At 37.0% G+C, this 27,000-nt stretch overlaps 1 protein-coding gene across 2 annotated transcripts in view; it reads right to left on the bottom strand.

Moving 5' to 3' along the window:
• Positions 1 to 27,000, bottom strand: part of Sema2a (Semaphorin 2a) — a 491,368-nt gene that overhangs the window by 24,273 nt on the left and 440,095 nt on the right. For both annotated transcript variants that reach the window (XM_073957591.1, XM_073957592.1), the window contains exon 10: positions 21,019 to 21,247. In XM_073957591.1, the coding sequence (XP_073813692.1) occupies positions 21,019 to 21,247 (229 nt within the window). The remainder of the gene's footprint in view (positions 1 to 21,018; positions 21,248 to 27,000) is intronic.

Raw genomic sequence — 27,000 nt, 5'->3', positions numbered from 1 at the left:
ACTACCCACCCTAGCATACGTTTGGCATCGAAGGCAAACATACTTACGCACACCACACATCACTCTTGTTGACAACGCATTTTAATTTCGCATCACCATTCATACTGCAGCCACCATGTTAACATTGATTCTGGTGCATTTTTTGACAACTCGCGCCACATGTGCTTCGCATTCACTTTGCAAACGCATTTATATATGATGTTCAGAATTTCAGTTTGTCGAGAACCAGAGTTAGTACAAGTGAAGTGATGTGTGGCTTGACCGCAGTCGTAGTAGCCTGTAAGTAACGACTGTACCTGACCTTATCGTAGCCGGCTACCTGCTCTTTGCCAGCTCCCCCGCTCTTTGCCAGCTCAACCGCTCTTTGCCAGCTCAACCGCTCTTTGCCAGCTCAACCGCTCTTTGCCAGCTCCCCCGCTCTTTGCCAGCTCAACCGCTCTTTGCCAGCTCAAACGCTCTTTGCCAGCTCAACCGCTCTTTGCCAGCTCCCCCGCTCTTTGCCAGCTCAACCGTGCTTGTAGCCAGCTACCCGCTCACCGTCCAACGCTCGTAGCCCGCTACTCGCCCGCATCCAGCTCACCGCTCCGCTTCGTCAACGCTTGCAGCCAGCTACCCGCTCGCCGTACAACGCTCATAGCCCGCTACTCGCCCGCATCCAGCTCACCGCTCCGCTTCGTCAACGCTTGTAGCCAGCTACCCGCTCGCCGTACAACGCTCATAGCCCGCTACTCGCCCGCACCCAGCTCACCGCTCCGCTTCGTCAACGCTTGTAGCCAGCTACCCGCTCGCCGTACAACGCTCGTAGCCCGCTACTCGCCCGCATCCAGCTCACCGCTCCGCTTCGTCAACGCTTGCAGCCAGCTACCAGCTCGCCGTACAACGCTCATAGCCCGCTACTCGCCCGCATCCAGCTCACCGCTCCGCTTCGTCAACGCTTGTAGCCAGCTACCCGCTCGCCGTACAACGCTCGTAGCCCAGAACCAGACTAGTCAACGGCCCAGTGTGACTCCCAGCGTACCCGTATACCAAAGCAGAGGAACCGAGGGTCCGATCTTCCACCAGATTTGTCCAATTACATATATATAATCATATAGCTATCTGAATAACATATACATATCCAACCATATCTGAAATTCCACTAACGTACTATTCATTACATTAACACCCAAGAGTTAAATAAAGAATTGAACTTATAAAACTCGTGTTATCACTTAAGGTTTGTGGGTCCTTGAGTTGACCCTGGAGACGACTGAGCTTACCTCAGCCTTAGACAAAACCACTCGTTATAGAACTTTTGCCTACTAAAAATACTATTTTTAAACAGCCCAATTATGAACGGCCTCTCACCGTGAGTTTTCTCTTTCTCGCCTCCTCCCCTATTATAAACATCATATCGCCGTGAGTGATGTTATGTTCTCACTGTTCCCTTATTATAAACAACAAGAGGGTGAGCAAAACTCACGTTCGTGAAAAAATTAGCTATTACAAATGTAAAAAAAGTGAGAAAAAGAGGCAAATTTCTGCTGAAATTTCTCACTACCGAAATCAAAGTGAGTTGAACAAAAAAATTTAAGTGTGAACATTTATTTTAAAAAATACGAATATTTTGTATCTGTAATGATAATTAATTGTATTTTAGGTTGAAAGTAACAAAAAATAATAAGAGATTTTTTATGTTGTGAGGTTATTGTTGACCTTTGGACGCTATTTTCTTTGGTTTTAATTTGGCTTGAGGTCAACTTAAAAATTTAAAAAACAAATGGGCGTTTTTGTTTTTATTCTTATAAAAAGAAAGAAATATCATTATTATAAATTTCTACCATAATGTTTATAGTTGCATAAAACGAATGTTCTTGTTTTTTAAAGCTTAGGACATTGACCGCTAACATTTTTTCAGAGTTCTTTACGAATTCGGTCTGAATCTCTGAATTCTTTCAGAATTTGGTCTACCTTCAGTTCCAAGAATGGCATGTAACTATCCACTGGAGTTATATGACTAGGTTTGGCATCGCACCATTAAAAGACGCAGAGTGCTGTGCATGGTGCTATCAATATTTGCCTAAGAATTTAGACGGCTGCAATATACCAAGTATAGTTGAGCAAAAACTACTCTGGTTTGTTGTGGACTTTATTCACACTATATTTGTTTACATTAGAACCTGCGACTATGTGAAAGCTATTCAAAAATACTTGAAATGCTTGTTGAGCAAGGGATTCTATCCAGTATGGTTGGGCTTCCCTCTCTAGAACGTGAAGATCATTCTTGATGGACCTAGTGTGTCGGGCCAACCCACCCAACGTTTTAGTTACAGTACTTGCTCGGGCATTACCGTGAGAGCCATCCCTATCTCACGGTAATGCCCGAGCAAGTACTGTAACTAAAACGTTGCCCGTGGTATGTATCAGTGAAGGAAGGCCTAAATCGAGTTTTCAGGTATGGACAGATCAAAAAGGTACATTCTGCATAAAGCGGCTCACAACTATACAAGGACCCAATCAGGAGCAACCCATGTCTGCAATTGTTATTCCTAGAGAGAGTAATGTACACGATTTGGATCTTTTGGGGTCGTAGTCTTGGAAAGAATGGGAGATGGTGCTAAACACAACTTCCACTTCATTTCCTTGGTATTCCTCAGAATTTGCCATTTCTGTTATCACCCAAAATCCAACATTAAATATTTACTTATTGTAGCCATTTAATGACGTTTTTAAACGACATTTGTTCACTTTTTTACGATTTTCCAATAAATTTCACGAATTCTTCAGTGTAAATAAACAATTTTCACATATCTGCCAAAACAAAAGAACAGCTGTTACAGATGTTGCCATGTTGTTTTAATGTTGTATTTTCTTTTACCAATATCCATGTTCTTTTACAGTGGATTGTTAATAACTGACATTTTTCTTGCTAGAAATGTTTATTAATTTGAAAATTTATTTATTTTTTATACAAAAAATAAGAATTAATTAATCTCAAAGTTATTTGTGCAAAAAATGACGGTATGGCAACACAAATTATTATTTCAAGGGTTCACAAGTCGCGCCATTATTTTCCATTTTCCGACTTGTCAACCCTTGTTCACTTTTTGTGCTCCTCCCTGCTCAATCATAATAGCTCGAGCAGGTGAAAGTGAACTGCAACTCACTTGTGAGTAGCTCCCTACGTGAAGATTCATAATCGCTATGAAAGTTTCCTTTTGAAAGTTTTCTGAATATTCATTTTTAAAAGTGTTTTCTTTATTGTTATACCCTCAGCATATATGTACACGGGTATATATACCTTCATACGGACAAAGTGTGCATCATCGAAATAAGGGTTTTAGACCACAAGTATGTTCAGACGAAATCCGTTTCATACAATTTGAGTTCGATTTAGCAATGTCCGTCCGTGTGTCTGGCTGGATAACTCTCGAACGGATGAACCGATTTGGTCCAAAATTTTGCTTTCGTAATATTTTGTCCAAACATTGTTTATGTTCGAAGATGGGTCATATCGTTCCACTCCTTCGGGTACCTCTCACACAAATTTTCTAAAAAGTGCAGTAAAAGGCCTCCTCTCGTATCGTTTTGATTTTAGTTGTAAGAACTGGTATTTGCTGCCCTCGTTGCAATGGGAAGTCCATACTTCGTAAAAAAATGATAGAAAGCTGTAAAAAAAACTTTCTAAGACACCATGTTTAGTGGATGCAGCGCATGATAAACGGATAAATCAATTCGCTCCAAAATTTGGCAGTCGTAATATTTTGCGTTAACTTAAATCAAGATTTAAGATGAGCCATATCGGTCCAATCCTGTGGGTAAATCATCAGAATGTGGCGGAGTCGGAGTGGTTCTAACGATCCTGGCGAAGATTTTTTGAAGCCTATATGCGTTTCTCGCACACGTAATCTAATTTGCAATTTATGGTTCGAAGTGGTCAAAAAACTACTACTTTTGGAATAATTCCCATGTACCGCCCGATTTCAGGTATTTTGAAGATTTTATCGAAGGTTTCTGCCCAAATTTGATGCACAAGTTTTGGATCACTTCCATCGCCTTAAGTGATCCAAAACTTGTGCAGGAAAAATTGTGGACATATTTAGGCATTTGTGCATTTGGCTTCTTATCAACATGTTTTGACCGGATTGGCTTTAATTTGGCATTTACGGCAAAACATTGTTGACATGTTCTGGTATAGCCCCCGACTAAAATCGGTTGCTTCTTTTCTGCACATTCTGAGTCATATTTTGTCAATTTTTATAATATGAGGGTATAATTAAATTTGTCATTCCGTTTGTAATTTACTTAGTTGGCCCATTACAGAACATTTGTTCCATAGAACGAACTAAGAAAAGATCTCCATTCCTCTCTGTTTTTCGCTTGACTTTTTGGAATACCGCGCCTTTTCATTTCTTCATCCACTTGTATGCTCCGTCGAAGCTTAGGCCTGCCGATTCTGCGTTCACCACCATGTGGCATGTATTCATACGCCTTTTTAGCGGGCTCATCATCGCTCATTCTCATGATATGGCCTAGCCAACGCAATCGTTGCATCTCGATACGTTTAACTATATTCATGTCTTTGTATAGCTTATATAGCTCGTGATTCATACGACGTCGATATTCACCGTCAACGCAAATCGGCCCGTAGATCTTTCGAAGAATTTTTATCTCAAACACACCAAGCACTACCTTATCTGCTTGCGCAAGTACCCATGCTTCGGAGCCATACATTAGCACGGGTACTATCAGTGTTTTGTAAAGCGATATTTTTGTTTGACGAGTTGTGGCTTTGTTTTTAAATTGCTTACTTAAGCCAAAGTAGCATCCAATACAATTCTTCTTCTTATTTCACAACTGATGTTGTTTGTTGTGTTTATGGCAGTGCCGAGGTAGACGAAGTATTTAACTACCTCCAAATTGTAGGTACCAACTTCCACAGTTGGTCCGAGCTCTATGGACGCTTTGCGCGTCGACACCATCAATTTGGTCTTTTGGCCGTTTACCTTCAGACCCACTTTCGCAGTTTCTGCTTCGACCTTCTTAAAGGTATCAGTTACTTCCTTTACTGATCCCATGATGTCTATGTCATCAGCATAGGCAAGTAACATCTGGCTATTGGTGTACATTTTGCCATTTCTTTTGACATTACCTTTTCCAGCAAAATGTTGAAAAGATCACACGAAAGGCAGTCTCCTTGTCTGAAACCACAAAATTCTTCGGAGAGGTTCTTTCCAATTTTTACTGAGGACCTAGTATCAGTTAAAGTCATCTTACAAAGCCGGATGAGCTTTGCGGGGATACCAAATTCAGACATTGCGTGGAATACCTTTGATCGGAGGGCACTGTCGAATGCTGCTTTATAATCGACAAAAAGGTGAAATGTGTCGATCTGCATCTCTTGGGTCTTCTCTAGGATTTGTCGCAGGGTAAATATCTGGTAAATGGTGGACTTGCCAGGTCTAAAGCCACATTGGTATGGTCCAATTATTTCGTTGACCATTGGCTTTAGTCGTTCGCACAATATCCCCGACACTATCTTATAGGCGATAGGGAGAAGACTATAGTTGGAGCATACAGTCTTATCTTCTTTCTTGTGGACGGGACATAGGATGCTCAGGTTCCAATCGTCGGGTACGCGTTCTTCCTGCCAGATGGTGCTAACTAGCTGATGTATACACCTTATCAGCGCGTCGCCTCCGGTTTTAAACAGCTCGGCTGGTAAGCCATCGGCTCCTGCTGCTTTATTATTCTTCAGCCGGTTGATTGCTGTTTTTACCTCATCTTGGCCGGGCGGTATACATTCTATACCATCTTCTGGGATCATCATCGTCTTCGCTACTATTGGATACCAGCAGATTGGAGAAATGTTCCTTCCATATCCTGAGCATGCTATCTGTATCTGTTACCAGATTACCTTGCTGGTCTCTACAGGAGGATGTGCCTGTACCAAAGCCATCTGTTTGATGTTTCACTCTTTGGTAGAATTTTCGGACTTCATTCTGGCTCCTGTACATCTCGATTTTTTGACACTCCCGCGTTTCCATTTCTCTCTTTTTCTTGCGGAAAAGACGTTTCTCTTCTCTCCTTTTCTCCCGATATCTCTCTCGCGAGCTACGCGTTGCTACTGATTGTAAAGTAGCTCTATACGCCGCATTTTTCTCTTCGGTAGCAGCACGACACTCCTGGTCATACCATGAATTTCTTTGTGGAGGTCTCTTGAATCCAAGTATGGATTTTGCGGCTGTTTGCATGGAGTGGGCAATATGTTGCCATTGTATTGTTATGTTATCGGGACAAGGAGTGCTCGCGTTAAGCAATTGGGCTAGTTGAGTGGAATATGCTGTGGCTATCTGTTGTGTTTGCAGCCTATCGATGTCCAACTTCCGCGTTGTGTCTGTTCGTGCTTTATTTGCAACGTTTAGACGGGTACGTACCTTTGCTGCAACAAGGTAGTGGTCCGAATCAATGTTTGAGCCTCGGAACGATCGTACCTCCAACACGCTGGATGAATGTCTTCCATCTATTACAACATGATCAATTTGATTACTTGTTCTTTGATCTGGAGACAGCCAGGTGCCCTTATGAATATCGAGATGATTAAATCTGGTACTGCTAACTACCATGTTTTTTGCAGCTGCAACGTCTATCAGCCTCATACCATTGTCAGATGTTTCACTGTGGAGACTGAATTTCCCGACTGTTGGGCCAAAGATATTCTCCTTTCCAACTTTGGCATTAAAATCGCCTAGAATGATTTTAATGTCATGGGCAGGGCAACGGTCATATGTTTCTTCTAAGCGCTCGTAAAATATATCTTTGGTCTGTTCGTCCTTTTCTTCAGTGGGAGCATGAGCGCAAATAAAGCTGATGTTGAAGAATTTAGCTTTTATTCGAATTGCAGCAAGTCTTTCATACACTGGGGTGAAGCTGGATACCAGATGTTTTAGTCTCCGACTAACTACGAATCCGCAACCAAACTCATGTTTTGTGTCATGGCAGACATAATACAGTGCGTCACCTTTAGGTGTTGTTGTGACGCCTTTCCCAATCCATCGTATTTCCTGTATGGCAGTAATATCGGCCTTGTACTTTTCAAGTACGTCTTCCAGGTGCAGATTCGCAGATCATGGTCCTTAAAACGTTTGCGGGGTTCGTCAACTTTAGAGGGGTTTGTTTTTCTTTTCTTTCGTTTTTTCATAGTAGGCTGTTTTTTTCTAGGGGAGGGTTACTAACCCGACGCCCAAACCCAAGTTTTTAACGTTCTTATGGGTGAACGCGCGGCACATGTTAGCTCACTACCTTTAACGGGTGTTAAAGGCAGTTCCCCAGGTGACACCACGGGGAGGTCAGTGTCCACTTGAGATGAAAGTGGGACCAAGATAAATCCTGGGCTTTGCCATGTTAAAGCCGGTCAAGACCGTTGCTTGGTATCCCCTACGTCACCCTCCTTTTGTAACACATCGAAATATTCGTTGGAGACACTATAAAGTATATATGTTCTTGATCAGATTATTTGTTGTTATGAATCAGCATAAAATGCCCGTCAGTCCATCCGTATGTTGAACTCAAGATACAGCCCGATAGATAGATAGATAGATAGATAGATAGATAGATAGATAGATAGATAGATAGATAGATAGATAGATAGATAGATAGATAGATAGATAGATAGATAGATAGATAAATAAATATAGCCTTATAATTTGGTATAGAAGTTTCTATTAGTCTTAGGATGTTTGGTATTGAAAAATGGGCTATATCGGTCCACACTTTCATATAGCCCCCATAGAACGGCACCCTCCGATTTCCTGTATTTTGAACTTTACACGTGAAAGTTATAAGTATAGTTCCACGCTTTCGTATAGTCCCCATAGAACGGTACCTCCCGATTTTCTGTATTTTGAATGTTGTGACCCCAACATCCCGATAAAATGGCTGAAATTTGGTATTTAGTTTTCGTTGGTGGTGTAAAACTTTCTAACCGAACTTTACCGGCATATAGCCTTCATATAGCCTCTTTAGAACGGTACCTTCCTATTTTCTGTATCTTGAAGGTTGTGACCTCATTATACCTTCATATAGCTCCCATAGAACGGCACATCCCGGTTTTATGTATTTTGAAGGTTGTGACCTCAACTTCCCGGCAAAATGGCTGAAATTTGGTATTTAGGCGTAGTTGGTGGTATGTAACTTTCCACGTGAATGTTGTCGGTATAGGTCCACGCCTTCGTATAGCGCCTATAGAACGGTACCTCCCGACTTTCGGTATTTTGAAGGTTTTAGCCTCATTAACACACCTAAGTGCCCGAAATTTTGTATTTAGTCTTCGTGGGGGGTATACAACTTAAATTTGTAGCTATATATTGACGCCTTCATCTTGCCCTCATAGAACAGTACCTCCCGTTTTTCAGTATTTTGAAGGTTGTGGCCACAGCATCCAACAGAAATGGCTGAAATGTTGGACTTAGCCTGTTTGTTGGGGGTATAAAACTTTCGACCTGAAATTTGTTGGTATAGGTCCTTATCTTCATATGGCCTCCATTGAACTGTACTTCGCGGCCTTCGGTATGTATTGTGAAGAGTATTGCCTTAATATCCCACCGAAACGGCTGAAATTTGATATTTAGTCTTCGTTGGGGGAATACAACTTTCCAAATAAAATTTTTCGGTAAAACGGAATAACTAAAATTTGGGGTTTAGTCTTCGCTAAAGGTACAAGACATTTATACAGGTACAAAATATCCCTTGCAAAAACTCAGACAGTAAAGGTTCACGTTTTGGTATAGCCCCCATATAATCGGAAACAAACTGTCCATATATAACCAGGTTTAAATCAGCCCGGTATTTTATGTACTTATTATGTATTTTAACGGTGCTTTTTTTTGGAAAATGATCAAACCTAGTTTGCTGTAATTTAATATAGTATGTTGCCTGCAGTGGAATCCTATAACTAATTTTTTGAGTTACAAAAACAATCGGTAAAATTAAAACGCAAAATGATGAATGAAAAGTAATAATAAAAGTTGACAACACCGTTTCTACCAGGAGGGCTTAGCGACGTCTTTATTTTGGTTGTTAACTTGTCGATACATTTCCTAAATTACCGAATTTATAACCATTTTAATTTGAACGATTTTTGTCAGTAGCTAGAGAAATGAGTTATAGAATTCCACTGTAGAAGTTCAAAAGCTCAATTCGGAAAATTTTAAATATTTAACCATGTTTTGGAAATAACTAAAGGGTGTTTTTTAAGCTAGATAGAACTTTAAATTGTAAAAAGTAACACAAAAAATTAAATTTTGATGAAACTTTTTTTATTTGTTTCAGTATAATCTGACAAATCATCATGAATAGACTCACGCTTGAACAACGCTACGAAATTATCCAAATTTACTTTGAAAATCAGTCGTCGATTCGCGCAACTTATAGACGACTTCGTCATATGTATGGCGTACATAATCGTCCATCTGAACAAGCCATTCGTCGAACTGTGGATAGCAAAATTGCAGCATATGGAGTGAGACCAATCCACAAGAGACCCTACAGACTCCATTACATCCAGAAAAATGCACCGTATGGTGCGGTTTTCACGCTGGTGGCATCATAGGACCTTATTTCTTCAAAAATGAGGCCGGAGCTCGCGTTACGGTCAATGGAGATCTTTACCGCACCATGATCAATGATTTTTTGTTTGAAAATATGGATGACATTGATCCGGAGGAGATGTGGTTTCAACAGGATGGCGCTACGTGCCATACGGCGCAACCATCGACTTATTGAAATCAAAAATTGGCGATAAATTGATTTCGAGAAGTGGACCTGTCAATTGGCCTCCAAGGTCGTGCGATTTGACACCTCTCGATTATTTCCTGTGGGGCTACGTGAAGTCACTGGATTATGCTGATAAACCAGCAACAATTGATGCAATGGAGGCCAGCATTGTTTGTGACATACGGCCAGCAGTGCTCGAAAAAGTGGCCAAAAATTGGGCGTTCAGAATGCACTTCGTCAAGAACAGCCGCGGTGCCCATATGCCCGAAATCATTTGATCTTTCGAATAAAAAAATTTTTGATTACAATTTAATTTTTTGTGTTATTTTTTACAATTTCAAGTTCTATCGGGCTTAAAAAAACACCCTTTACGATGACGCACCATATGAGCTCTTTTGAAGGGATAATTATTAGTTAGGATTTACTACTCCTGCAATAAAAGAAACAGCTTAGTATGTTCGTAAACGAAAGAAAATTAATTGTTTTTATTCACTTCAATGCAGTTCGTGGTGGAGGGTATACAAAGTTTGGCCCGCCTGAACTTAGCGCCGTTCTTACTTGTTATACCCTCAGCCTTTAGGCTAAAGAGGAAATTTACACTTTGATACGGCCAAAAATGTGCGTCATCGAAATAATGGTTTTAGACCCCAAGTATGTTTGTACGATATCCGTTTCAGACAATTTTGAGTAGATCTAGCAATGTCCGTCCGTCTGTCTGTCTGTCCGTCTGTCTGGCTGGTGCGCACGATAACTCTCGAACGGATCAATGGATTCGGTTAAAATTTTGGGTATCGAAATATTTTGTCCAGACTCGATTTAAGTTCGAAGATGGGCCATATAGGTCCACTCCTTCAGGTACCTCCCCCACAAATGTTCAAAAATTGTCGCAAAATTTGTGCGCACGATAACTCTTGTAGGGAATAACCAATTTGGTCCATACTTTGCACATTATGAAATTTCTACCAGACTTAGATGAGGTTCCAATATGGACTCAATCGGTAAACTCCTTCGATTACCTCCCACACAAAATTTCGGAAAAGTTCAGTTTAGGACCTGCTCTCGAATCGCCTTGGTTTTTATTGTAACATCTTGTATTCACTGTCCCCTATACGAAGGTACACGTTTCATCAGGGGCAAGTCCATACTTCCCGAGAAAATGGCCGGAAAGTTGCAAAAAGCCCCTATGACACCTTGTGTAGTGGTAGGAGCGCAATTTAACTCTCGAACGGATCTGTCGATTCGGTCCAAAATTTGGCCTTCGTAATATTTTACCAAAACATAGTTTAAATTCGAAGATGGGCTATATCGGTCCACTCCTTTAGGTACGTCCCCCACACAACTTCAGAAATGTTCGGAAAAATTTTGCGCACGATAACTCTTGAAGGGAGTGATCGATGTAATCCATACTTTGCACATCCTAATATATCTACCAGATATAGATCAGGTTCGAATATGGACTAAATTTGTCTACTCCTTCTGGTACCTCTCACACAAAATTTCGGATAAGTTCACTTTAAGACCTGCTATCGAATCACTTGGATTTTTGTTGAAGCTATTTGCATACGCTACCAATTTTACGACGGTAAACGTTTTTTCATGGGTAAGTCCATATTTCTTGCGAAAACAGCCCAGGGTAAAAAACCCCTATGTCACCATATGTTGCGGTCGAAGAACACTATAACTCTTGAACTGTTCAACCGATTTGGTCAAACATTTGGTCTTCGTCATATTATATCCAAACTTAGTCACATGGGCAATACCGGTCCACAACTTTCGGTACTTCTCCCCAATATTTAACATATATCACTTCGGATCTCCTAATATTTTAACAAAATTTAGATAAACTTCTAAAATGGCCAATATAGGGCCTCCCTAAGAGTACCTGCCCTACAAAAGTTCAACATTTGTGTCTTAGCGCAGTTAATTCCTATTCCACATTATTGTCGGCAAGTTCAAATGTCGAAAAAGGGCCAAATTCTGAAGAAACCTGAAAACATTCGATCTGTCCGGAGGTAAAAGTTTCGCTGCACTTTGGCTGAGGGTATATATCTGTCGGCAAAGCCGACTGACACTTTTTTACTTGTTTTTATTCACTTTAATGCAGTTCGTGGTGGAGGGTATACAAAGTTTGGCCCGCCTGAACTTAACGCCGTTCTTACTTGTTTTATTAGTTATGGATTCTATGTCAGGTTTTTTTTTTTTTTTTTTTTTTTTTTTTGATAAGAAACACACGAAATGCTTTTCAACAAAAATGTGTAACTGGGAAGAAAAACAAAAAACTTACGACTGCTGCATAATTTACTGATGATTAATATTTATACCCTCAGCCTTTAGGCTAAAGAGGATATTTACACTTTGATACGACAAAATATGTGCCTCATCGAAATAATGGTTTTAAACCCCAAGTATGTTTGTACGATATCCGTTTCAGACAATTTTGAGTAGATCTAGCAATGTCCGTTCGTCTGTCTGTCTGTCGGTCTGTCTGGCTGGTGCGCACGATAACTCTCGAACGGATCAATCGATTCGCTTCAAATTTTGGGTATCGAAATATTTTGTCCAGATTTGATTTAAGTTCGAAGATGGGCCATATAGGTCCACTCCTTCAGGCACCTCCCCCACAAATGTTCAAAAACTGCCGCAAAACTTGTGCGCACTATAACTCTCGAAGGGAGTAACCGAATTGAACCAAACGTTGCATATGGTAATACTACCTCTAGGCATACATCAAGTTCGAATACGGATTATATCGGTTCACTCCTTCAGGTACCTCCCACACAAAATTTCGGATAAGTTCAGTTTAGAACCTGCTCTCGAATCGCTTTTATTTTTATTGCAACATCTTGTCTTCACTTCCCCCCATGCGACGGTACAAGTTTCATCAGGGGCAAGTCCATACTTCCTATGAAAATTGCCGGAAAGGTGCGAAAAGCCCCTTTAACACCTTGTGTACTGGTTGGAGCGCAAGATAACACTCGAACGGATCTGTCGATTAGGTCCAAACTTTGGCCTTCGTAATATTTTATCAAAACATAGTTTAAATTCGAAGATGGACTGTATCGGTCCACTCCTTCAGGTACCTCCCCCACAAAACTTCAAAAATGTCGGAAAAATCTTGCGCACGATAACTCTTAAAGGGAGTGACCGATGTAATCCATACTTTGCACATCCTAATATATCTACTAGATATAGATCAGGTTCGAATATGGACTAAATTTGTCTACTCCTTCTGGTACCTCTCACACAAAATTTCGGAAAAGTTCACTTTAAGACCTGCTATCGAATCACTTGGATTTTTGTTGAAGCTATTTGCATACGCTACCACCATTACGACGGTAAAAGTTGTTTCAGGGGCAAGTCCATATTTCTTTGGAAAACAGCCCGAAAGGTATAAAAAACCCTATGTCACCATATTTGGCGATCGGAGAGCACGGTAACTCTCGAACTGTTCAACCGATTTGGTCCAACATTTGGACCACTTGAACGGACCCACCAATTTGGTCCAAACTTTGGATGTTCTAATATTTTATCAAAATTTAGTTTAAGTTCTAAAATGGTCCATATCGGTCCTCCCTACAAAAGTTCAACATTTGTGTCTTAGTGCACTTAATTCCTAATCCACATTTTGTCGGCAAGTTCAAATGTCCAAAAAGGGCCACGAAATTCTGAAGAGACCTTAAATACATTCGATCTGTCCGGAGGTGAAAGTTTCGCTTCACATTGGCTGAGGGTATCTATCTGTCGGCAAAGCCGACTTTTTTACTTATTTTATTTGTATTTATATGTATCAATATCAAATCAACAATTTTTGCATTTACTACACACAGAAATTAAAAATTAATTAAAAAGTAATTAAAATCTGACTAAGTACAATAAAAAATATTGCATTACGGTGGTAACCGATACAATCGAACAATAAAAAAAAACAATAATAATAGGCGTAAATTGGTAAATTATTTGATTAAATAAAAATGAATTAACAAACAAAAAACTGCAATGACAACTGTACAACAAATCCATAACAATGTGAAGATTTTTAGACAGACCCTTCAAATACCAATCCTCGCTTTGTGGAAAAATATTGCAGCTAACATAATTCAATTTCAAATCATATTTACGACTAAAAAAGTATTCTCCAACAAACGTTTGAACTATGCTCTCCAATGAACCTGAATTACTGTCTAGTAGTAATATTGATTTGTTTTTCCATTGCTCCTTTATCTGGTTATCATTAATTGAAATTGCAATTATGTTTTAATTAATTTGTATGCATATTAAATAATATAATTTACATAAACCTACAGATGTGCACAGATGCATGCCGTTTTTAAATGCAAACGTACGACATTTTTACATACGAGCATACGTAAATACATCTGCACTCTAATGTGTTGCTGCTCTTTTTTTGTTTTGTAATTTTATGTTTTCAATGACCTTTACACGCTCGTATGCATACAAAAACACGTAAATGTAATTTGTGATAATTGTAATCCATCACCAATAAAATAATTCAATTAAACTTTGGCGAGGGAAAATGTTTTTAATTAAAAAATAAAAAAGTGGTCAATTTTCAATAAAACAGCAACTATCTTTCGAGGTCATCAATTGAGTGACAATTGAAACATTCGCAGGAGATTACAGTTGTTGTGAATGGGGTTGTTTTTTTTTTAGTTTTTTTTGTGTTTGTTGTAATTGTAAGTAGCTTAAATGTGAATATAAATTATTATTAAAACAATACATTTGTTTTTAGAGTCAATATTGGCATATCTTGCGTTCTGGATCCAACCGATGACATGAAATTTAGATTACACTAGGATATTTGCAATGTAACACTTAGAAGAGGACATTTCTTCGAAACATATATATAAAAACGTCCGAGTCTGATACACATACTTTTATAAATATATTCTAAATTCTGCATATAGGAAAAATACTCAGCTTGCAACCGAAGAAAGTCAATATTTGCCGCCGTCTCAATGGCAAAGATTCGATTCCTTTGTACAAACCTGTGAAAAATAAGGTTGGTGTGCAACAGCAAGCACGCCGCCTTGTAGACTTAAAGTTATAGTCCCCTATTTTTCTCCCAGCTTCGAGTCCTAGTCCTGCATGGTGCACCTGAACTAACTTTAAATGAAAGGTGATTATACCTGGGAAGTTTTTGCGGATTCTGAAACTACAATATTCATTGATAAGAAAAAAGCAAAACAAAAAAAAAAAAAAAATGCCGAAGGTCGTTTTAAATAAATCACAGTCAAAGTTCACATGTTTAGGTTTTCATGATTTTCCTTGGAAACCTCAAGTCCTATGAAAATGTGATTGAAAAAAGTATTGTAGCAGTGAAAATTCTCTACAAGACTGATCTTTATGATATTTTCGTAGATTTTACCGTTTTTGACATATAGAAGTTTAAATTGGGACAATGCACTGACTGTATAGCCTCCTTATAAAACAATGTAAGGCGCGGTGCGCCTTAACTAACTTTAAATGAAAACCGCTTACACCTGGGAAGTTTTTACGGAATCTGAGACAACAATGTTCATAGATGAGAAAAAATCGCTGGAGGGATTTTTAAATAAATCGCGGTCAAAGCTCACATGTTAAGGCTTATTTTAGGTTTTAAGGATTTTATTTGAAAACGGAAAGTCAAATCGAAATGGTACACGGTGCGCCTTAATAAAAAATAAATTATCCAAGCTTGTAGAGAATTTTCACAGCTGCAACATTTTTATTAGTCCCATTTTGATATGACTTGCTGTTTCGAAGCAAAATCTTGAAGACAAGACAAAAACCTAAAAATTTGAACTGAACCTAAATATCTCAAAAATTGTAAAACCTACGAAAAAACCTAAAGGTCAGTCTTGTAAAGAATTTTCACAGCTACAACATTTTCGTTAGACTCATTTCGATACGACTTGCGGTTTCCAAGCAAAATCGTGAAAACCTAAAAAACCCCTAAAATTGTCAATTTGGATCGCGATTTATTTAAAAATCCCTCCTGCGATTTTTCCTGTTTATTTTATTTTTCTTATCTATGAACAGTGCTGTTTCAGAATCCGTGAAATCTTCCCATGTGTAAGCGGTTTTCATCAAAAGTTAGTTAAGGCGCACGGAGCATGATATTGTTTTATAAGGAGTCGATACAGTCAGTGCATTGTCTCAATTTGAACTTCTATTTATATCTCAAAAACGGTAAAACCTACGAAAATATCATAAAAGCCAATCTTGTGGAGAATTTTTACAGCTACAACATTTGTTTAAGCGCATTTACATAGAACTCGCGGTTTCCAAGCAAAATCGTGAAAACCTAAAGAACCCCTAAAAATGTGAACTTAAATCGCGATTTATTTGAAAATTCTCCGGCGATTTTTTTGTTTCTTGATATTCTCATCTATGAACAATGTAGTTTCAGAATCTGCAAAAACATCCCAGGTGTAAGCACCTTCCATTTAAATTTGGTTAAGTCACACCGTGGGTACTAAAGAAAATGTTGTAGAGAATTTTCATTGCTACAACAATTCGATAGGACTCCAACGATAATTTTCTTGTTTTTAGATTTTTCTCATCTATGAACATTGCTGTTTCAGAATTCGCAAAAAGCGGGTTTCATTTAAAGTTAGTACACGGTGCATCACATTGTTTCTAAGGAGGCCATAAAGTCAGAACATTGTCTCAATTTGAACATCTATATCTCAAAAAAAGTAAAACCTACGAAAATGTCACTAAGGACAATCTTGTAGAGAATTTTTCCTGCTACAACATTTTGTTCAGTTCCCTTTCGATGGGACTTGCGGTTTCAAGAAAACACGTGAAAACCTAAAAAAAATAAAAATTTGAATTTTGACAGCGATTTATTTAAAAAGCGCTCCGGTGATTTTTTCGTTTTTTGATGTTTCTCATCTATGAACAATGTAATTTCAGAAAAAAAAAACTTCTCAGGTGTTTGTACCTTCCATTTAAAGTTGGTTCTGGCGCACCGTGATTAATTATACCCTTTACATTATATGTAGGTTATAATTAACTTTGTCACTCCGTTTGTAACATATGGAAATATTCGTCGGATACCCTAAAAATTATTTATATAACCATGTCCGTCTGTTGAAATCAATATAGAGCTCGCAGTATTTAAGATAGAGCTTTAAAAGTTTGAAAGTTTCTATTAATCCTGAGATGGTGTTTAGTATTTAATCTTCGTTGGTACTACAAAACATTTTGCCAGATATTGGTCAGTACAGTTTCACGTTTGTATACCCTCAGCATTTATGCTAACGAGGGTATATACATTTTCATACGGACAAAATGTGTCTCATCGAAATAATGGTTTTAGACCCCAAGTATATTTGGACGAAATCCGTTTCAGACAATTTGGAGTTGATTTAGCCATGTCCGTCCGTCTGTCTGGATGGAGCGCACGAAACCCTTCGAATGGATCAACCGATTCGGTCCAAAATTTGGATTTCGTAATATTTTGTCCAAACTTAGTTTAAGTTCGAAGATGGGTTATATCGGTCCAAAGTTCGAAAATATTCGGAAAATTTGTGCGCACGATAACTCTTGAATTGAGTATCCCATTTTGTCCATACTTTGCACGTCGTAAAATTTCTACAAGACCTAAATGAGGTTCCAATATGGACTCAATCGATCCCCTCTTTCGGGTATCTCCCACACAAAATTTCGAATAGTTCAGTTTAGGACCACCTCTCGAATCACTTTGATTTTTGTTGTAACAGCTTGTAGTCACTGCCCCCCATACGACTGTATAAGTGTCATCAGGGGCAAGTTCATACTTCCTGAGAAAATAGCCCGAAAGGTGCAAAAACCCTATGACACCGTGTGTAGTGGTTGGATCGCAAGATAACTCTCGAATGGATCTGCCGATTCGTTCCAAAATTGGCCTTCGTAATATTTTGTCGAAACAGAATTTAAGTTTGAAGATAAGTCATACCGGTTCACAACTTCAGGTACCTCCCCCATAAAATTCAAAAATGTTCGAAAAAATTGTGCGCACGACATCTCTTGAAGGGAGTGACCGATTTGGTCCATATTTTACACATCCTCATCAATATATCTACCAGTTATAGATCAGGTTCGAATATGGACTATATTTATCCACCCCTTCCGGTACCTCCCACACAAAGTTTCGCATAAGTTCACTTTAAAACCTGCTCTCGAATCACTTTGGTTTTTGTTGAAGCAACTTGCATTCTCTATCTCAATTAAGACGGTAAAAGTTTTTTCTGGGGCAAATCCATACTTTTTGAGAAAATAGGCCGAAAGTTGTAAAAAAACCCCATGGCACCATGTGTAGCGGCTGGGGAGCACGATAACTCTCGAACTGATCAACCGATTTGGATCAAAATTTAGCATTCATTATATTTTGTACAAACTTAATTTCAGTTCGAAGATGGGCAATACCGGTCCACAACTTCCGGTACTTCCCCCAATATTTAAAAATGTCACTAAAATAGTATGCACGATATCTCTTTAACGGGTCAACCAATTTGGTCCAAACTTTGGATCTCCTTATATTTTGTCCAAATTTAGTTTAACTTTTAAAATGACCCATATCGGTCCTCTCCTTAGGGTACCTCCCACAAAAGTTCAACATTTTTCCAAAGTGCTCTTTAGGGTCTGTTCGAAGATCCTTTGGAAATGTATACCGATGCTGTTTGTTGTGGTGATTTTATGTTATCCATGGACAAGGCCATGCTTCCTGGCATACTGATCCACTGAAATGACTAGTGGGCGCGATATCTGTCAAAAAGATATGACTCCATTTTCATAATTGACTATGTCGATCCATTCCTTTAAGTACTTCCTCCGCAACATTTTTGCACTTTAATCCAAAAAGGCCCAAAAATTCTGAAAATACCTTAAATACATTCGATCTTTTCGTATACGAAAGTTTCAATTCACATAGGCTAAGGGTATATCTCTGTCGGCTAAGCTGACTAATACTTTTTTACTTGTTATGCAGAACGGCACTGCCCGATTTTCAGTACATTAAAGGTCTTTCCCGACTTTCGCTATTTTAAGGGTTTTTACCGCATTATCCTACATAAATGGCTGTAATTGAGTATTAAGTCTTCTTTGGGGCTACAAAGCTCTTCCCCAGAAATTTGTCAGTACAGGTCCACATTTTTATGTAGCACCCATAGGACAGTACCTCCCGATTTTCGGCTACAAAATGTTTGTGTAGAAAAGTGACTGTACAAGTCTACGTTTTGATATAGCCCCCATATAAGGCTACCGCCCGATTTTCGGGTTTTTCATGGATTTGGTCGCACTTTCGTACAGACATGTCTGAAATTAGATATTTAATCTTCTTTAGGGCTACAAAACTTTTATCCAGAAATGTGTACAGGTCCACGTTTTGATATAGCCCCCTAGAACGATACCGTCCGACTTTCGCTATTTTCAGGGTTTTAGCCCCATTATCCTACATAAATATCTGCAATTTAGTATTAAGACTTCGTTGGGGCTACTAAACTCTTCCCCAAACCTTCGTCAATACAGGTCCACATTTTGATATAACCCTATAGAACGTTACCGTCCGAATTTTTTCGGAATTTTTCGCATTATCCTACAGAAATGACTGGAATTTGATATTTATATTTAGCCTTCTTTGAGTCTACACATTTTTGCCCAGAAAGTTAACAGTACAGGTGTACGTTTTGGCAAAGCCCCCATATAACGGCACCGCCAGATTATCGATATTTCCAAGGATTTAGTTGTAATATCCCACAGAAATATCTGACATTTGGTTTTAAGTATTTTTTTGGGTTACAAAACTCTTCGCTAGAAATCTGCGGCAGTGCAAATTTGCGGTTTGGTATAGCCCCCGTAGAACAGTACCTCCCGATTTTCGGTAGTTCTGGGATTTTAGCCGCATTATCCTACAGAAATGTTTGAAATTTGGTATTTAATCTTCTTTGGGGCTACAAAACCTTTCACCTGAAAATGTTAATATAGGTCCACATTTTGATATAGCCCCATAGAACGATACCGCCCGACTTCCGTTTTTTAGGGTTATCCTACAGAAATGGCTGCAATTTTCTATTAAGTCTTCTTTGGGGGTACAAAAATCTTCCCCAGAAATTTGTCAGCACGATCCCATGTTTCAATAGAACCGTGCCTAGCGATTTTCGGCATTTTCAGGGCTTATCCCACATAAAAGTCTAAAAGTTAGTATTTAATTCTTTGTTGGTCTTCTTTGGGCGTACAAAACTCTTCCCCAGAAATTTGTCAGTACAGGTCCACATTTTAATATCGCCCCATAGGACGGTATCTCCTGATTTTCGGTAGTTTTAAGTTTTTTATGCACATTATCCGAATTTACGGAAATTTGGCATTTATTCTTCGATATAGGAATACAACGAATTGTGGGGTTTTGACAATTTGTTCAAGTTTTAATGTAGTCCCCATATAAGATGTATATCCGATTTCGGTATTTTTTGAGTATTTTAGTATATTTTTCATACAAAAATTGCAGTAATTTGTCATTTTTGGTTCCAAGGGGACAGAAAATGTCATTTTGGTACCTCACAGTGTTAGCTACTTTGAGTACTGTACCGACATATTCCGACTAAAATTAACATGCAATTTAAGGTATCTAGTGGTAAAAAAATATTATCCACAAAAATTGTTCAGCGGGTTCTCAGGTTAAAAGCTAAAAGCTGTTAAGTGGGTGTATTTGGTGTTTTGGATTCTAAATGGGTAAGAAATCTCCACCCTACGAGATAGGTTCATAGTTTGGTATATTTCTCCAATAAAGGTTCCTCCCGATTTTACTCATTTTAATCTAATGACTGCTACATGGTATTTCGGATTTTAAATTGGTAGAAGATATCGAATTAAAGTTTGAAAGAAAGTGAAATTCTATAGTTGGCATATTCCACTTCTCCTAGGAATAAACCTTGACGTGACCGAAGTGCTTAGTACTTTCCAGTTTACTTCAATACGACTTGCTGTGGGGGTATAAAATGTTCGTTCCGGCCGAACTTAAACCCTTTCTTTTTTATACGCGTCCAAAAAGGACCATAATATATGAAAACCCTCTAATGTACATATAATTATTTGGAAAAGGGATTTGGGTTGCGTAGCCGGTATTCGAATCAATATACTTTACTTCTTTACTAACATTTAAATTCATATTTCTAAAATTGCCACATGTACACTTCATTTCATGAACGGATATAATTTTCGAAAAAGCGTTTTCTTTAAAAATAAAATACTTCTTGTTTAAAGCCACATCTTTGTTATACTTACTTATCAACCACCAACTTTGTGAAGACCAAATCACGTTTATAATAGACCGGATTACTGTGTTCATGATTCACCGCCTTATCCATCAACGGGTGTGAGCGAATAAAATTCAAAACAGTATCGGGCAAATTTGAGGTATCATTGACACACGTACCGGGACGAGGTTCGGGAACACGTGCATTCAATACAGGCAACCAGGCAGAATTTGAAGTAGATTGTTCCTTGAATTTACCTACAAATAAAATAAAAAGAAAAAATATCAAAATAAGTAGAAAAGGAAGAACACGAAACAAAATACAAAATAAGAAATAAATAGAAATACTGCATAACAATTGTTTTTTTTTTTCTTCTACTTTGTACAAGGATTTTACAGTTGTTTTGGTAATCCCAGAACAATTGTGGTGTTATTGCGAAAATGTTTGCTTCAGCCACACTTTTCTAAATGTTATATAAGGTTTGTTGGTTGCTATGTTAGAAATCCCCAAGGAACATTTTTGCAAGTAACGATATACAAAAAAAAAGTATTTTAAAATAATAACACGAGCACATCGAGAAAGAAACGTCTACTATTGTTTTGTTACTGCCAACACAAAGCAATAGAATTTGTTGTTTCCATCATTTTAAAAGTAATGGTTTTTGGCCAAGTGTATCAATTACCTTAAACCGCAACCAAGACACTTAAAGCAATCACCAAATCCATTGTAGCTGCATTAAGACACAAATACTCTATTTTGCCATGACACACAAGCGGATTAAAGCCACCACGGTAACATCACAAAACACTTAGTTCAATGTTGGCAAGATGTTTAGCAAATCATGTCAATTGTACTTATGAAGCAATGAGAACAACAACAACAATATCTGACATTCAATTTAAACTGAGTAGAATTAAAAATTATTGCATTTAAAAACAAAATCTAAATATTAGAGATTCTGAGTAAAATTATGTGGTTTTTAACTAGTTAACACTCTTTTATCATAGTTATTTTTATAAGTCGTAAGCCTATTTAAGGCTAACAAGGCTCCTACTTTGAAAAGATTGTCTCAGGCATGTAGTGAATATGTGAATGTGCATATATGTGTGTATGTCCAAAGACACCAAAGCCGGAGTCGGAAAATTTTGTTTGAGTAAAGTTATATTTTCGGCAAAGATTCTGGTAAAAATATGTTTACATCTAAAATATAGCTATGAACAACAAGTTTTGTGGGTCATCACAATTTTATCCTGTTCACGAATATATAGCATTTCCAGATTAAATGAAACCTTTTCCAAATTAAATGAAACCTTTTCCAAATTAAATGAAACCTTTTCCAAATTAAACGAAACCTTTTCCAAATGAAATGAAACCCTTTCCAAATTAAATGAAACCTTTTCCAACGGATATGAAACCTTTTCCAATTGAAATGAAACCTTTTCCATTTGAAATGAAACTTTTTCCAAATTAAATGAAACCTTTATTTTTTGTTATAAGGAACTTGAAACTAAAATTGATTTTTATTGTTTTAAATAAAAATGTTAACATCCATTGATGTAATTAAAACAAGCATAGTTATATACAGTCGAAATCGCTTATAACGTCGGTCAAGGGACCGACCAAACTCGGACGCTATAAGCGATAGTCGTTATAAACGATACTTATAAAAGATGTGAAGTTTTATTATCTATAGTGACTTTTGGGTATAAATACGTTGTTTTATTACTTTTTCATCTATATACATACATACATATGACTTAAAAACAAAATAATAAAAAATTACTATATTAAATACATTTTTCAGCAGATATATTACGTAAATATGGGACATGGTTATCTGGTTATCTTTAAAATAGTCTGTTATTTTAGTTTGGGCTTCTGAATTCCAACATAAGCTTTAAATCTAACTCAGATCTCAGTTTTGTAAGGGTCTTTTAAAACACATTCTTTACGTATAACATCTTCTGAGTAAATACATTTTTGAAGTGTTTCTACAGCTAGACACGCCTCTGACACTGACTGTAATTGAAATTCTGGTTCAGTAGTATCCTCAATTTCTTCGTTAGAATTGTCTTTATCTTTTATTATTATGTCGTCATTGAAAACATTGTCATCAATGGCAACTTATTCATCAATATCTTCTACGTGCTGGGAGAAATGAGAATGAAGATAAATGTCTTCAGAATCGTTTAAAGAACGAATTAGCAATGCAGACGACATTACATTTTTCCACTCTTCTTCTAACAATAACATGGCATCCAACACGTTTAATTTCGTACTTTGATCCTTTTCTATTCTTGCCAGGATAGTGGATATTTTCCGATTCCGGCAATGTGATTTTAATACACATTGGTCCATGGGTTGAAAACAAATGTGACATTGGGTGGCAAAAACTCAAGCTTTATTGACTTGAGAGCACCTCCTTGTGAGTCGTAATTTAGTTGTCCAAACCCATTTTCGAACATTTTACGCATATGTTTGGTATTTTGTTGTTAGAGTTTGAAAAAATATACATACAACAAAATATTGAGAGAAATTTTTCTTTTTCGAATGGTTCGACGTTATAACCGATAGCAAAATTCAAATACTTCACAAAAAACCGACGTTACAGCCGATGTGACGTTATAAGCGACGACGTTATAAGCGATATTTATTTGTGTGGCAGAAATTCGGGACTTTTGGATTTCGACGTTATAAGCGATATGACGTTATAAACGACGACGTTATAAGCGATTTCGACTGTATTTATGTATTTGTGAATAAACCTTACAGTAGAGTGATTTTTTAACTCATTTTTACCTTTACCGACAAAAATCGGTAAAATTAAATCGCAAAATTATTATTGAAAATTTTCAATAAAAGTTGGCATCACTATTCCTGTCGGTAAAGGTTAGCGACTACTTTTTATTCATCGTTAACTTACCGCAAAAATTCGTTAATTACCGAAATTATGGGCATTTTAATTTTAACGACTTTTGTCGGTAAGGACAACAATGTGTTACAGAATCTCACTACAGGTATCATTGTTTTTTTCGACTCTTTTTGAGCTCTTATTTCATAATTTTAATTTTATTTTTATCAATAAACGAAAAACAAAAGCTGAAATACTTGATTGTTTTGTTAAATATAGATCTGGAAATGAGAAATATATCAATTCACTATGTTAACATAATACCTTTCTTACGTAGTCAGTCCCTTCAGTTTTCTGCTTGGGAAACTTCCAATACAATCACCTTTTCGAACAATCTTGCTGATTTTTCTGTTGAATGCTGCGCTCTATCGCCTCAGTTATGTTATGGTCAGATGAAGGATCTCGAAGTTCAGTTGTAGCGCAGCATTTTATTTTTGAAAATGCATTCTAAATCGGTTGAACTTTGGGAATATGGCTGCAGGAATTTAAGTTGATATCTGTTTTATTCTAATAAAGTTCTTATGTCATTCCTCTTACGTATTTGCTGATTATCTATTATCAGAAACGAGTTTTCTAAGTCTGGTGTAATCTTCCTCAAAATAACTTCTATAAATTGTTTGAATTTGTCTGCATTCACACTTAAACTTGAAATTATATTATGGTACACAAAACCCCCGATTTTATTTACTGCCATTAGAGTTACATATCGATCTTATAATGAAGGCAGCACAGTCTGAAGATTAAATTCACTATCTTTTATAAATATTAAATGTTCCTTTTGTTGAAGTATCCATTTTGGAAAATACCGAGCCTGTTTTTTCTTAACTTCGACGTTTTAGGCTCGTTCTATTTCGACTGAGGCTGTTTTTAAAGTAATTTTAAATTTTCGTATTTCATTTTTAAGGTTTGGAAAACATAGTTTTTTATTGTTAATATGGAAGGAAAAACTACGAAATAATAACTCAAAAAACAAAAAAAAAAATTAAAAAACAATGGTATCCGTAACGCTAATTCACAAATACATTCTTATATAACTATATTTGTCATAATAACATCAATTGATGTTATTATTTTATTTTAAAACAATAAAAAGCAATATCAGTTTAATGTTCATTACAATAAAAAATAATGGTTTCATTTAATTTGGAAAAAGTTTCATTTCAAATGGAAAAGGTTTCATTTCAATTGGAAAAGGTTTCATTTAAATTGGAAAAGGTTTCATTTCCGTTGGAAAAGGTTTCATTTCATTTGGAAAAGGTTTCGTTTAATTTGGAAAAGGTTTCATTTAATTTGGAAAAGGTTTCATTTAATTTGGAAAGGGTTTCATTTAATCTGGAAATGCTATATATGGGATTTCTGAGTGAAATCGCACACTTTTTCAAAATGAAGTTTTTTTTATTTCATTATTTTTTGATTCTGCTCAACAGCAAAATATTTTAGTATACTTTCAGATTTTTTTTACTAAAGGTTCTAGAGATAAAATTAAAGAAAATTGAACAAAATCGCGAAAATTGCATCCAAGCTCGCTGTGCAAGTATTGCTTAATTTTTTTTAAATAGCTAATAAAAGAACAAAGCTTACATAAAAGATTTTTTCAAATAGGACCAATACAAATTAAGTTATGAGTATTTCTTTGCATACAGGTTTTATAGAATTCGCCTTTTTCAAGGCGACATATCTCAGAAACCTTAGTCAAAAAAAAACTGAAAAATATTAAAATGATTTGCTATAAGCAGCATTACCACAGCAAAAAATAAAGGAAATCAAAAACCTCATTTTTAAAAAGTGTCCGATTTCACTGAGAAATCCAACATATCGTCACCCTAAATGCCCGAAGACGTAACCCACAAAACCAAAACTTTACAGGAGAAGCTTGAAATGTTAGCAAATTTTGAGAAATGGAGTTAGAAACATGTAAAAACGAGTAAAGTTCGACCAGACCGGACTCTTTATACTAAACTCCTCCTCTCTTTCAAAATATTGCCCTGTAACAAAAATTTTCCTAATTAAACTTTTGTATTTACATTTCGGTTCGAAAATGTGACAAGAACCCATGAAATACAAAACATAGGAATATTTGATCCTCAAGCAAAGACTGAATACCAATTTCAGCCTTGAAATTACAGAAAATCGGAGAGCACCGCACAGTGTCACGACCGTGGCCAAAAATGGTAAAAACTAAATACTTCGTTGAACAAATTTATTGATGGAGAGTGATAGAAAACATATTAATGAGGAAGAATCTGAATTTTGGTACTGATACGTTAAGTAGTTTTTGCCATATGAGGATTTAAATCCGACAATTTTAGTTAATACGTATTTTTGGTTTTTTTTTTTCTAAAATTAATAAATTATATTATGCGTTAATATTTAAAATTTAAAAGTAACGTTCGCAGCAAAAATGTTTCCTAAGTTCTCTTGGGATGTAATAAACTTGGCTACACTTTTGTTTGCATGTAAATATTAATCATATGGTGTTTACATTTACCCAAACATGTATTACTAAGTTTATTAATTTTCTGAAGCAAATTTTAAATTGAGTGGAGTGGGGAAAAATTTTATAAAAGTGTATATCGATATTTTCTGCTGTATGAGTAGTAAAAAGTGAGTACTTCAAATATATAAAGGTCCCAGCTGCAGAGGTTTGCAGACGAATGTGTCATTTCTCTTTTTCAGCGACCACCTAACTGAGAGAATACCCCCTTTTTTAACAAATCGTTTTGCGGTGTTGTCTATAGCGCGAAAACGAATGAACCGATCATCATATATTTTTGTGGACTTATTAAGTACCTAATAATCTTGCTTTAAAACGAGAGAATTTTAAAAATATCAATTTTTAAAAAAATTGTGAACAGCGAAAGTCATAATTCCATTTTTTGCAAAAAATTGACCACATTTTGACCACTAATCGGTCAAAAAAAATTTTAAAGGAAATTTCTCATATATAAAGACAAGAGTTTGGTATAATCAATATGCTCATAAACAATTTGAAGACTAAACACCAAATTTCACTCATATCGGGTGGATATTGAGGCCACAACACTCATAATACCGAAAATGAGGAGGCACGGTTCTAAGGGGGCTATAGGAAGACGAGGA

The sequence above is a fragment of the Musca autumnalis genome, unplaced genomic scaffold, assembly GCF_047663935.1.
Source record: "Musca autumnalis isolate F117 unplaced genomic scaffold, ASM4766393v1 scaffold_5, whole genome shotgun sequence".
In the NCBI taxonomy this organism is placed as follows: domain Eukaryota; kingdom Metazoa; phylum Arthropoda; class Insecta; order Diptera; family Muscidae; genus Musca; species Musca autumnalis.
Note: the sequence above shows the minus strand (reverse complement) of the source record. Positions and strands in the feature narration are given on the sequence as shown.